This window comes from Sinohyriopsis cumingii, chromosome 4 (genome assembly GCF_028554795.1).
Source record: "Sinohyriopsis cumingii isolate HCF-2022 chromosome 4, ASM2855479v2, whole genome shotgun sequence".
Lineage (NCBI taxonomy): Eukaryota > Metazoa > Mollusca > Bivalvia > Unionida > Unionidae > Sinohyriopsis > Sinohyriopsis cumingii.
This window is the reverse complement of record NC_142964.1, coordinates 124,167,405-124,182,714: the sequence shown is the minus strand read 5'-3', so window position 1 is coordinate 124,182,714 and position 15,310 is coordinate 124,167,405. Positions and strand designations below refer to the sequence as shown.

The 15,310-nt window shown below is 35.3% G+C and overlaps 1 protein-coding gene across 1 annotated transcript in view; it reads right to left on the bottom strand.

Annotated features, from left to right (window-relative positions):
- LOC149802037 (uncharacterized) overlaps positions 1 to 15,310 on the bottom strand; it is a 316,208-nt gene that overhangs the window by 230,178 nt on the left and 70,720 nt on the right. Inside the window, exons 8-11 of the mRNA XM_089956881.1 lie at positions 11,920 to 12,258; positions 10,664 to 10,865; positions 7,222 to 7,334; positions 6,110 to 6,373 (exon numbers count right to left, since the gene is read on the bottom strand). Of these exons, the coding sequence (XP_089813007.1) occupies positions 6,110 to 6,373; positions 7,222 to 7,334; positions 10,664 to 10,865; positions 11,920 to 12,258 (918 nt within the window). The remainder of the gene's footprint in view (positions 1 to 6,109; positions 6,374 to 7,221; positions 7,335 to 10,663; positions 10,866 to 11,919; positions 12,259 to 15,310) is intronic.

Below are 15,310 nucleotides of genomic sequence, written 5' to 3'. Positions count from 1 at the left end.
AATGTAGGATCAAACAATGTCTGCTTAGTCTAGATGTAATTGGGTTAAGGACATGGTGGATGTCACAAATATACTGCTGAATACCAACATCACTCAAACATTAAAATCAGGTCACTGGGCCAATTATTATTGCATAGGTGAATTACTCCTGTTCAGATGACAACAAAACTAATGGTCTTCCTTTTTCAACTCCTTAACTACAATATTTATCACTATCAAAAGCTTCAACTTCCTGCCATGTTTTTAATTTTTTCAGCTCCTTAGCTACAATATTTATCACTATCAAAAGCTTCAATTTCCTGCCATGTTTTTCCTTTCTCAACTCCTTAACTACAATATTTATCACTATCAAAAGCTTCAATTTCCTGTCAGGAAAAAAGTTGTCATGTTTACGACTATGTCTGTTCCTTTCTTGCCCTCTACACTAGGACCAATCTACTGACCTATTGGGTAGAGCATCCATCTCAGATGTGGGAGGTCATGGATTCGACCCTGGGCTGAGTCATACCAAACATTTATAAAAATGGTACCAACAGCTGCCTCACTAGGTGCTCAGCATTAAGAGGTTAGTGCTGGGACTGTTAGGAAAAATCCAAATCACACACACACACACTCTGCACAAGAGTGGTACAGTTTCTACTACTAATTTTCATTCACAGTTATAAGTCCACCAAATGTCAACCATTTGGTTCTCTCATTGATGTCATGCAACCTGCTCTCATCCTTCATATTTTCCCACTGACATTACTGCTAAACCATTTTTAAAAAAATCTTCTCCATGTTTTCTCATTGATGTCACTGCTAAACCATTTGTAAAAAATCTTCTTCATCTTTTCCCATTGATGTCACTGTTCCACTGTTTTGTCCTCTCTTTGAAGTCACTTCAACCTGCTGCTTAACTATTTTGTCTTCTCTTTGATGTCACTTCAACCTGCTGCTTAACAATTTTATCCTCTCTTTGATGTCACTTCAACCTGCTGCTTAACCATTTTGTCCTCTCTTTGATGTCACTTCAACCTGCTGCTTAACCATTTTGTCCTCTCTTTGATGTCACTTCAACCTGCTGCTTAACCATTTTGTCCTCTCTCTGATGTCACTTCAACCTGCTGCTTAACAATTTTGTGCTCTCTTTGATGTCACTTCAACCTGCTGCTTAACCATTTTGTCCTCTCTTTGATGTCACTTCAACCTGCTGCTTAAACATTTTGTCCTCTCTTTGATGTCACTTCAACCTGCTGCTTAACCATTTTGTCCTCTCTTTGATGTCACTTCAACCTGCTGCTTAACAATTTTGTCCTCTCTTTGATGTCACTTCAACCTGCTGCTTAACCATTTTGTCCTCTCTTTGATGTCACTTCAACCTGCTGCTTAACCATTTTGTCCCCTCTTTAATGTCACTGCTCAACTATCTTGTTCTCTCCTTGATATCATTGTTACATGCTGCTCAACCATTTTGTTCTAATCTTGATGTATTAACTGGTACCTACTGCTTAACCATTCTGTCTTTATTCTAGCCAGTAAAACCTATGGTTGTTTGTCATGTATGATTTTGTCAAACCAAGATCATCACCAGACATCACACTGTAAAACTAGGACAAAACGGGCTTAAAAGAAGCCACTGAAAAAATTAAAAGTTAGTGAGGTACCCCATTTTCAGTTTCCTAATTTTGTTAAAGCTGGCAACAACTTCTCATAATGGATCCATCTGTAAGCCTTTGTCCTGGTTTGCCCTGTGATAAAGTTATGAAACACTGTCAATAAATGTGCTTCAACAGACCACTAGATTCCATAATTAAATAAACACTGTCAACAAATGTGCTTAAACAGACCACTAGATTCCATCATTAAATACACTGTCAACAAATGTGCTTAAACAGACCACTAGATTCCATCATTAAATACACACTGTCAACAAATGTGCTTAAACAGACCTCTAGATTCCATCATTAAATACACACTGTCAATAAATGCGCTTAAACAGACCAATAGATTCCATCATTAAATACACACCAATTTTAAAGGACCTAGGATCTAACTGCATACACCCATACAAGTACTTCACAAAATGCACTATTGCCAGAAATTAGTCTCTAATGATGCAATATTGTTTCTTTTCTGAATTCTGGCCACTCACATGCTCTCTTTCTCCATAAATATCTATGACATCACTAACAACAACATCAGGAATAGATGGTGGTACACACACACATATCAGTATTCGCTTCAGTTGTCCAAGGGCATTCTCACATTCTTGTGTCAAAGAAAACTTTTCATTTTGTACTGCCCACTGTACAAAGGGTTGCTGCAATGATAGCCAAATTGGGTTCCAAACTTGTATAATACAATTTTAACCCTAAAAACTGTCGTAAATTATCACAATTCTTTGGTAAAAACCAATTACACACTACATCTGCAGTTTTGCTAAAGTCTGTTGACACAACACGCCTATAACAGGCATTTTGATTTTTCAAAAATAGCTATTTAGATGAATTAAGTTTAAGCCCAGTTTCTCTCAGTTATAGAACAACTAGCCTCAGCTGTGACACATGCTTATCAGAGTAACCGTTACCCAAAAAACATTAATGTCATCAAGATTTACTAAGCAGATATCGCACTCAAGGCCAACCTGGACAGTCTCCATCAAGTGCTGGAATGTACTTTGTGCTCAACACATATCAAAGGGTATCACACAAAACTCCCTTGCAGAGTTAAAAATAGCACACGTAACTTCACTGACAGAGTTCAGCTCAAGTTCCTCTTTCTAAATTGAAGAGTGCCATCATCAAGTGGACATTGATTCTTCTTTATAATGTTGTTTACCTGCTTGTGGCTGACACAAAATCTAAACAAAGTATAAATATTTGATACCAAACTTACCAATGATGCCCACAACCTACAGAATGGTTGGACAATACCATTATCCAGCAGAGTAGTTATGTATTCCCATGTTTCTACCTGGATTTCATTCACTATACCTTGTACTATCAATGCTGACCCAAACCTGAACATCCTCCTTCTAAACTGAGGTGCATTGTTTACTAACTGGTGTGTGGAACCCTTACCTTGACAGCTTTGGTTTACCATTTTCTAGCTTGAGCAGCCCTGTAACACATGGTCAAATGCCCAGCAATAAATCAATCAGCCTGAGTATGGCCTACCTGGCTGGCCATATCCCCAACATGCTTAGCTGCTGCCTCAGCCATTACCACATACATCTTTTCTTTGAGCTCCAGTATTCCTCAGCAATACACAAGTAATTGGCCTTTAAAATTTCTTAAAACTTGTTCTAACATTTATGCCATTTTATCTATATGGTCCTTACTGCCATCAGTTGTTGCAGTTACTATTTTCACTGGACTGTTCCTATCTATTCTAACCTCCACTGGAATGGTCCTAAAGTCTATCATGATGTCTTCATGCTCTAAACGAACCAGTTTACATAGCACACGCTAAATACCATATCATTTTCTGGTAGACATCTTATAAACTGATCTTCAATTAGCTCATTGCATACTTTGTGTTCTACCAAAAGGTAGGTCTAACTTGCATAATGTCATGGCATTTCCAAAGTCCAGTATAGACCCTACCATTTTCTCACTGCCTTAAATTTGGAATGGACTCCTCCACTTTCTCCATACCTACTAAATTTCATTCTTTTGTATTGACAACTATTGCTTTTAACACTTCCTTTAACAAAGCCCTGTAATTCCTTACTATGCTAAGATGAAACATATATCTGCAGCCTGGTCCTTATACACCATCCACATCAGCCTTCAAATCAGTCAAACCATTCACTAGTCCTTATGCATCATCTACATCAGCCTTCAAATCAGTCAAACCATTCACTAGTCCTTATACATCATCCACATCAGCCTTCAAACCAGTCAAACTATTCACTAGTCCTTATGCATCATCTACATCAGCCTTCAAACCAGTCAAACTATTCACTGGTCCTTATACATCATCCACATCAGCCTTCAAACCAGTTAAACCATTCACTAGTCCTTATGCATCATCTACATCAGCCTTCAAACCAGTCAAACCATTCACTAGTCCTTATGCATCATCTACATCAGCCTTCAAACCAGTCAAACCATTCACTAGTCCTTATGCATCATCCACATCAGCCTTCAAACCAGTCAAACCATTAACTGGTCCTTAAACATGAGTCACACCAGTCTTCAAGCCGGTCAAACCATTCACTAGTCCTTATGCATCATCCACATCAGTCTCCAAACCAGTCAAACCATTCACTGTTCCTTAAGCATCATCCACATCAGTCTTCAAACCAGTCAAACCATTCACTGGTCCTTATGCATCATCCACATCAGCCTTCAAACCAGTCAAACCATTCACTGTTCCTTAAGCATCATCCACATCAGCCTTCAAATCAATCAAACCATTTACTGGTCCTTAAACATGAGTCACACCAGTCTTCAAGCCGGTCAAACCATTCACTAGTCCTTATGCATCATCCACATCAGCCTTCAAACCAGTCAAACCATTCACTAGTCCTTATGCATCATCCACATCAGTTTTCAAACCAGTCAAACTATTCACTAGTCCTTATGCATCATCCACATCAGCCTTCAAACCAGTCAAACCATTCACTGGTCCTTATGCATCATCCACATTGGCCTTCAAACCAGTCAAACTATTCACTAATCCTTATGCATCATCCACATCAGTCTTCAAACCAGTCAAACTATGCACTAGTCCTTATGCATCATCCACATCAGCCTTCAAATCATTCAAATCATTTACTGGTCCTTAAACATGAGTCACACAAGTCTTCAAGCTGGCCAAGTATTCACTGCCGTGACATTACCAGGAAAATACTATCCGGCATCACCAGGGGTCATTTAGTGGCTCATACCATAGCACCTTCTGTACTCAACTCTATCTGACATTTTATAACATAATGAGTTTATTTTTCTGATATGGTAACCAGATATTACCTAATTGCCAGTCCAACTACAATGCTTCTGTAATCAGTCTCAGAGATTAACTTTTATATTTAAAGTCTATACTTATGAAAATTTTTATTCTATCCCTAAATGTAGTTAATGAATCTTTTAACTACTACTTTTAAGGTAGGAAGCAGTAGCATAAAAGTCCATCATACAGATGCTTATCATTATTCTGTATAACTTTCTGCTATATACCATTTCTCCAGTTGACTTTGATGACCTTCTAATGGTAAAATGGACAATTTGATAAAGATCATTTTCCTTGGTCAGTTTTGAATGAATCCAGTCCCATATTGGATCATGCAGTGTTTGCTCACTTTTTAGCTGAGTTTATAATAAAACTGGGGTTGACAAGCTTCAACTGCTTGTTTGGAATTTATCAACACATTGTGAATTGATAACAAAACCTATACAATGGCATGTCTGTTTGGAATTTATCAACACTCACTGTGAGTATCATAACAAACTATACAATGGCATGTCTGTTCACCTTCTTGGAAAATATTCAATGTCAATAAAGAAAACAGTGCAGGTTACTTCCCTGTACACAATTCAGAATCCAAACAGGCCATATAGGCTCCATCCATGTGTTAAATATTACAAACCAGGATTCTCTTTCAATAAAATTCAATATAAAACCAATGCTCTGTTCACTTCATTTATTTCACTTGGTGTCTTCACACATGATCAAGACAACAATAATTTTCTAAACTACTGCTTGACTTCTCTCCAGCTCATGTTCTCATCCTTCTTCATTCTTTCCTAACTCTCTCCTGATCATCTTAGATTACTTTTTAATGACAACGTTACCCCCATTTCACAGCCCTTTCCTAAGTGGCATAAAATTGTCATCAAAAGAGTGTTGATTTTTACTGACCATGTTAAAGGTCTTTAGTGACTCATATTACCCCACATCATGATGCATACATCCTAAGCACACCCCTACGCCAATACAACCTTACAATCAAAAATGTAAAATCATGTAATACCCTGCCTGGAAATGTCAGTCTCTTACCAGAGACTTTTTTGTGTCCTCTGTTAATATTTTGCTTGAGGATTTATTAAGTTACATGTAACATGAAAAAATGCCTCTAAGATGAAAGAGTGAGAGTAAACTTCTATCATCTCCTTAGTATTACCTTGTGGACACTGAGTACATGAGGTACCACCTATAGCATTCTGATAATATCCAGTGGCACATGATAGATGTCCACTCAGACCATCTGTTGGACAATAGTACCCATTTTCACAGCTTTTGCAGGAGGTGCTGATGTTGCTTGCATATGTTCCAGCAAGACAGAGAACTGGTAAATTAGAGCTGTCTGCACACTGATAACCACCAGGACAAGGGATACATGTAGTGGCATTCCCTAAAGAGTAGTATCCACTGGCACAAGCAGTTTCTGAAAAGATAAGGAGAAAATGTTATACAGCAAAAGCTCTGAAAAAATGACATCCTCTAGGGACCTCATCTTTTTTTTAGTAATGAATTCTACAATTTTATATAGTGCATTGGCATTACGGCCATTAGGATACAAAGTATCTAACTTATGAATCCATTAAGTTTCTTTTATGAGACTATTCATGTCACCATGTACAATATCTATTGGCATGAAAGAAAAATCGAGTAGAAAGTGATTATTGTGTTAAAGTGTGTTGAAATATTAGAGGAAAACTTTGGATCTCTGTTACTTATATATGAAAGAGATGATTATTTCTAAAAGAATGTTAGAAACCTACCATTGTCAACCTTTATTGTCTATTTCATAGTATCAAATTTTTTGTATCAACCACAGCCATTTCCACCTAAAGAATGCTTATCATTCAAACTGCTCTAAACTTAAAAGAATTGGTTGTTTATTCCTGCAACAGTTTTCATTCTGTTAAAACTGATGCACAATTGCCATATCATAAAGCCTGCCTCAAGTGCCAAATCACCAAGATGTGGTAACTATGGCGAAAGTGTCCATACATAAATACCTCCCAACCCAACATCCCTGATACAATAAAGAACTTGTATAACAAAGGTAACCGTGACTAATATTTAGTGGTCTCAATAATTCAAGTCTTGGTATAAGATGGTTTATAAAGCAAAGGAAGCCAAAGAAGCAAATCGAGGTGCTACCAAACATTAGGAGGCAATCACTGACACTTGCCAAAGAAGTCAGATTGAGATGGTCAGCAGCCATCAATAACTTGCACTTACATGCATGGGAACAAGTATTGGTGGTGTGATCATGTGAATACTTACTAGTCGTGGTGGTACATTCATATCCAGCAGGGCAGGATGTACAGCTAGATGACCCTGAATTCAAGGCATATGTTCCTGACGGACAAGTTGTACAATGGGTCTTTCCAACAGTGCTGAAGTAGATATATTTACACAACAAGTCAATAAAAATCAAAGTAAAACTTCATAATTCTTCATGATATTATCTATCACTCAAAGGTCAACTGACAGACAAATAGATAGATACAGAAAGAGAAAATGTGATGAAGGAAAAACAATACTTTTTGTCTTGCTTAAAGTTTGTCATTCTCATCTGAAATATAAATTATTTAACCATCAGGCTTTTATTTTAAGTAATACTCTGCACACATTCCATGGATACATGCTCTTCTACACTGGGGTTTAACCATTCTAATTGATGGATTGCAAATGCCACTCACTGTCAGTCAAACATTAACAAACGACGATGGCCCACTGACCACTGCTATTGTCAGGATAGATGTTAAGTGTCACATGATAAACACCAGACTTAAAAGTTGTTGTCTGGTTTGTCAGCAGCTTCAATACCTTATTGCCTCTACTGAAAATAACAAATACCAATGGTTGTAAACTCTAAATATCTCATCCACTTTTATGAAGTTTTTGGCATATACATGTATATGCCAGCATGAAAGTCAATGCGGAGGAAAAGTCTAATAAGCAACTTTGGCAAACTTTCCATCCTTCATCCTTATATAAGTCAACGCTGAGTACAAGATGAGGCCAGATCAACACTTCTGATTGTGTTTTTCACTTCATTCCACACAGTATCGTGATTTTTATCCTATCTGTAACTCAGTAACCTTTCCAGTCAGGATCACTAACTGTAACTAAAAGTACCTAATTTGTTTAACAAGAAGTATTTTAAATGTATTATATACTTTTAGCTATATATAATGACAATGACATGAAAATGTATAGAGTTACAGATAGGATAAAACTTAGGATGCTGTGTGGAATTAAATTATAATAACTTCCAGTTTCATAAATATTAAAAGTATCACTGTATGCTATTTCAGATTACCAGCAATAGGACATTTGCATCATTAATACTAAAATGCATTTTCCAGGGGTGGGGTGTGGGGATGGAGGGGAAGAGAAATACAGAGAGAAGGATGCATATGTATTCCATCTCATTTTTCTTTCTGCACCTAGTGATCAAAATAAAATATGGTCCAATATATGAGAGAGAGAGAGAGAGAGAGAGAGAGAGAGAGAAAGTTCTGCTGTTTGTGGATTTTTTTGCTCTTTCTTTTAACTTATTGCCCTCGTGTTGCTGAAGCTTTTATCAAAGAGAGAATCTATTAATAAATGAAACAGCAAACTGAAACTATGAAAATACATACCATACTCCTTCAGGGTTTAAATGATCATAATAGTTATACCCATATATTCTCCATTAGGTTAAATCCAAAGAACGACCATTTTGCATGCTGTCTAAATTTCTTTGCAAGTATAATGACCTTTCCATTCTCAATGATCAAGATTTTGTTTAAAGTGCATGTATTTTTCCTGTACTTAGGTGGCAATTGTTTCTGATCTTTGCTCATGCTAGATGTAGTTTTAATTGGCGTTGGTTCCATTGCAAATTCAAAATTGTCACTGGCTGTGAAATTTACAATAGTAACAACCTGGCATTTCCTTTAACTATATGGTACAGTATTCATAATGTCCATGGGTAGCCTAATTTCCCTATTGGTAGCCTCACTAATCTGATCCGGTCTGCAGAATCTAGACCTCAGACAGGTGTTATCTTGGAATGACTGAATAACAGCCATAGTATATTTAACTAGCATGCAAATACCACTACAAAGCCATGTGATTCTTTAAATAATGGAAGTGGAAACAAAAATTTGAAGGAATTGCATAACTAGTGTAACTAATTGATTATGGAATATGGTACTGCACTTGTACACAAGTAAAATCAGTCATCAGGTAAGTGAAAAATACAGATTTACAATCGTGAAGACAACTCTGTCTGTCTGTTTCTCTCAATGGGGCAAATGGATTATTTGATCATTAAGTGCAAGAAGAAAATTGTGATGGTATATGTCTTTGTCATGGTTATTCATCTTCTAACTTGTAAATTCTAATGCACAAATATATAATTAAGCTTAAACAACATATATTACAAACAGTGTACATTACAAGTGCATGCACAATTACATCTGATTTATGTTTTTAATACTGACGATTATGTAATTGTTTAAAATACTAAATGTGGGATCCTATATTTGTTCATACACAATCTCTTCCCCAAATGAAATATTTTTTACACATTATTTTTAGTACTCTTGGATAATTATTTTCGATATGAAAAATATGATAAAGCGATTCAGATGACATAATCCATATATAAGTCAATTCAGAGTATAAGATGAAGCTAAGATTTCCTGGTCAAAAAAGTATCGTCTTATACGCCAGCAAATATGGTACTGATATTTCAATGTTTTTTTAATGGTCGTGTTTACCATAGAAAGTTTATGATTTTTATATAAATTATTATGTTAAAAAGAAGAAGGAACAATCTTTGCTTTAATGACCCATCAGTTCCATGATTTTAAGCCCAGGAAGCACACAAATATCTTCAAGAATTGTAAAAACTGTCAAATGTTTGGAAACAAGATAATATGGTGCAGTTTTGTGCCCTGCCTACCAACGTGTACAATGATAAAATCTACCTATAAACCTTGCAACTGAGTTGTAGAGCTACTAGGCAGACATGGAAAGTAAATAAGGTTTAGGTCTCTATATCAAAAGGCATTAGAGACAATGTGTAGGAATGGGGGGGGGGAAACACATTTATGAATGACCTTGACCTTCAAGACAAAGTTCTAACACCCTAGGGCTGAAAGGGCACTGAAGTTACAGAGCAAAAAGAAAATTGTGTGACAAAACTGTGACAAATGCCAAGTTTCATTCCTTAATCTCTAATATTTATGACATTATAAACTGGACGGGGAATGAAAAACTTATAATATTAAGCTGTGCACTTGACCTCGAACATCTTCTCACGAGTGTGGTAAATAAGCACACCTTCTAATGCTGATACATAAATATATCAATGTTTCATCCCTTAATCTAATACATCTCTGAAGTTATTGAGTGTAATAGATTAAAGAACAGAAAATGTGAAGGAAAACATTTTTAAAAACTGATGACTTTCATCATAAAGATAAGGGCCCCAATGTGGTATGCAAAACACCTTCTAATGATAATGTTTAATAAAGAAATTGCTTGAATGTTAGTGAGCAGAAAGGAAGGTGCAACAGTAAAACTGACATTACTCATATGATCCCCAAGGATATATATTACACGCTTTCTAATAATTATGAAACACTGCACTCTACTGATGCATCTGGAGAGCTGGTATCCACATATCTGACATTTTACTGTATCAAGTTTCATTAACAGAATATCCTACCTGTATTCACCAGCACTGCATGGTGTTGCAGTAGTTTTGCTGGAACACTGACTTCCTGCAGGGCAGTCAGTACAGGCAGCAGCCCCTGTATTACTGGAGTATTGCCCATCTGGGCAGGATAGGCACACTGTCACACCCTCAGGACTATACTCACCCTGGACACAAACAGCTGGTGACAATATGGTGTCAAGACACTTGTAGCCTATTAAAACAAAGAAGTGATTGAATTACAGTATATGGAACAAAAAAGGAGACAACATTGGCATTATCCAAGGAATGAACTTATGACTTCCTGAAATATAAATATAAAAAGCTTCACATATAACACATAGATTGCTTAGGAAAATCAAATAGGTCCTGATTTAACTAAATGTCAAAAATTCTTCTCAGACTGAGATATAACCTTACATTGCTTAAAAAATGTCATCCAGCATGGAATGCTTTTTTCAAGGGGCCTTTATTTCATGAACTTGAGTCTTTCAAAGGGACTGATGTTGACAAAATGAATTATAGATAAGATCAGTCTTTCTTGTAATCTGCCAGGAATTATACATAATACCATTCTTCCTTGTAAATGCTGAGTGTTGAGATCATCTCTGATATTCTTCACCAATAATAAGATTTTCAAATATATACTAACTTCTGATATATATATATATATATATATATATATATATATATATATATATATATATATATATATATATATATATATATATATATATATATATACACACACATACACAAACATATATGTATAGACATTAAAAGTTAGATAAGCATATCAGAAGATAGACATATCATTACCTATGTATATTAGTTCAAGGACAGAATTTTGCTCACCAAGCAAAATTTATCAAACATTACCCAGGCAGTTTTTAAACGAATTTTTCCTAATGTTTTAATGTATTTATTTTGAATCTTTTTCATCAATGATACCATATTTTGGAATTGAAATACCTAGAATATCATTATCATACAAACATATGATCAGAACTAGAGTGAAATAGTTTACTGAAAATTTTTAAAATCTGATTTTCTTCTGTTCAAATCAGTCATTAACTTTTGATATAGTTATGTCACGTGGTGCTTCAATAATTGGATGACCTGCATGTCAACACTGCTGTATGTCCTTCAGCGACACCTTGTCGGATGAAATACAATTCTGGTTTCATTCTGAAGCAGCAATACATTTTTCTTTATTATTTTAAAAGTAGGATATTGAAGATGTATTGCACTCTGATAACTAAACATACCTGCTGGGCATGCCAGACATGATGTCTGTCCTGTACTGTTCTGATATGTTCCATTTGTACAAGCACTGGGATTACTCATTCCTGGAACAGGGCATCCATAACCTTTTGGGCAAATAGTACAGTTAGTAGACCCACTCAGTGAATAATATCCCGCAGAGCACTGAACAGGAGTAGAGGTTGTTGATGATGGACATTCATAGCCAGCAGGACAAGTGGAACAGGAAGTGGCTCCAGCACTGCTGTACTTGGAGGCACCACATGCTGTCTGTGTGGTGACTGTACAATAGTAACCAGCCATGCATTGTGTACAGTTTGTGGCTCCTGATGAACTGTAGTATCCTTAAAATGGACAAAAATTTGTCAGACACAGTCCATCTATGGATAAATTTTCTCTAAATATAATAACTGATTCACAAGTCATACATGCATTTATCTGAGAAGCTACAACCAATGACAAACAAAATGCAATGTTTGAGCTTTCTAATCTAATGTTACATTGTAAATTGTGTAAATGCTGGGAAAAGACTTTGGTTAAGTCTATTGAGTTTTTAAGAAAATAGTCCTAAGTCAATATGAATCCTCAAAAACGTAAGCAATGGAAAATAAATGATGAATATGGTTAGTATGCCAGAATGAAAATCTAATATATTTTCCATTGTAACATGCAAGAACAGAAATGTTCAGGGTTTAATGAATCAGCTCTAAAAATTTTACTAACCCACACAGGTTGGTATTATAAATGTTTGCTCACAAGGAATAATTTATAATAAAAATGTAAAAGCTCATGATGTTAACATCCTAAAATCCAATCATGTGAAGGTTGTTTTCCAGAATGTATTATTTGACCCTTATATGGCATGTTTAAGTAATTGGAAACTGAGACCAGTCTGCTCTCCATCTGGAAAGCCTTTAGAAGTACTGTAGTGTAAGAGCTAAGAACTTGAATCAGTTTCATCAAAACAAATGGAAGACAAAGTTTTAGTAGAAAGTATGAACTCTCAATGAACAAAGTCAGCAATATCTCAATAACATATTTTAATTAAAGAGAAGCACTGGTCAGTCCTGACTTAGCACTCTACCATTCAGGTGAGCAATTGGAAAATTCACTCAACCACTGGAAATTTAAACACACCTGTCATTGTAACATCTGTGATTTTTTTACTTACAGTTACTTACCATTTTGGTGCCAAATCAGTAATTATAAATAAAAAAATAATTGCCTTTTATAAAAATTAATTAAAAATTAAAGAACCCCAAAAATTATCAAGCAAATCAATTGATAGTGTATTAAAAAAATGTAGAACCTACAAAAAATTTACTTCCTTGAAAAAACATATAATAAAAGAATAATTATCAAGAAGTATGTCTGCAAATTTTCACGTTCAAAGTTAAAATTAAATGATCTGTATTGTCAGATTATTCATTTCAATAATTACTTAATTAGAAACTTATTACTTAGTGACACATAATTAGAAACTTACTTATTACTTAGTAATTACTTAATTAGAAACTTAGTAATTACTGAATTGTTAACTTACTTATTACTTAGAGACTCCATAATTAGAAACTTACTTATTTCTTACTAATTACTTAATTAGAAACTAACTTAATACCTAGCAATTACTTACTTAAAAACCTCACCAAATTCAAGCTATGACCTTATAATGAACTTTAAGGTTCTTGTCAGTACAAATAATGGTGCTGCTACCAGCTTCATACAAATAATTAAAATAACACATTCCCATGACAACATATAGTTTGAAGGAAAATTTCCATGTGGTTCAATTGTTTGCAACTTTTTGTGACCTCATCACAAATCACAATAAAATTTGCTTCAGGGATGTGAATAAAACAACTAAAAATGTGCAAAATCACATATTTACTTTTAAGTTTTTCATAATCAGATGTGATCCAAAATTTAACAAAGTGGAAATTTCCCCTACAAGGTTTTATTTTATTTTAATGTTAATAAAAAAAAGTATGCACTTCAGTGCCACTTGTACCAAAATAATCAAAATAATTCCAACACTAACATTAGTATCAACACAATGTCACAAGCACTCACAAGATCAAAACGTATTGCAATGGAAGATATCAACCTTATGTTAAAGTTACATGAACTCACTTAAATATACACACTATATTGCAAAATGGTATATGTTCAGTTTCTTCTCCACCTTTCCAAGAAATGGAGCCCTAGGGCCTCCTTGGTTGAAAGTATGAAGCTCTTTCAACTGACAGCTTTCCATGAAATGGAGCCCTAGGGCCTCCTTGGTTGAATGTATGAAGCTCTTTCAACTGACAGCTTTCCAAGAAATGGAGCCCTAGGGCCTCCTTGGTTGAAAGTATGAAGCTCTTTCAACTGACAGCTTTCCATGAAATGGAGCCCTAGGGCCTCCTTGGTTGAATGTATGAAGCTCTTTCAACTGACAGCTTTCCATGAAATGGAGCCCTAGGGCCTCTTTGGTTGAATGTATGAAGCTCTTTCAACTGATAGCTTTCCAAGAAATGGAGCCCTAGGGCCTCCTTGGTTGAAAGTATGAAACTCTTTCAACTGACAGCTTTCCATGAAATGGAGCCCTCAGGACCTCCTGGGTTGAATGTATGGAACTCTTTGCACTCACAGAAGGCAATGCCTAATACTTCATCATTTATTATGAATTTATTACTTACTTATTACATCACTATAATTAAGAGACTACTTACATAAACTTTCTTAAAATTACTGAATTAGTTTCATACTGGTACCTGTCATTCATTCTAAGTTATTGTAAAATTGTTTCCAAGTGTTCTTTTTATAAGAACTTTATGTGACTAGAATTGAAAGAAGATTTAGTGCAAGCTGTATCTAACTGCAAACAACATAGTCCTTGATCTGCCACTGCATAATGCACCAGCAGATAAGACTCCATACTGTATGTTCTATTGAATAATCCAAACATAGACCCATCTCTTCAGGCACATTATGGGATGGAAGATATGGGTTAGCACAGTCTGCAGTTGAATCTGACTTGACTTATAAACAAGTATATATAGTAAATCAGTCATGGATATTTTCTTTTAAATTACTGTATTTGAAACACATAAAATTGTATTTTTCATTTTGGCTATTTTGAAGTCACCTTGTTCAGTGTAGGACCATCAGCAGTGAGCCTATTCCATTTTCTTGTACATTATTTTTTGGCATGATGGGCCAAACAGTGACTCCCAGTACTGACTTCAGCTGATCAGACCTTTTGCCATTATCATGAATTTTCAATATCATTAATATCATTGTCAATATCATTAATATCATTGACAATATCATTGATTTGTCCATATCATTAATACAATTGTCAATACCATTAATTTGTCAATATCATTAATATCATTGTCAATATCATTAATAGCA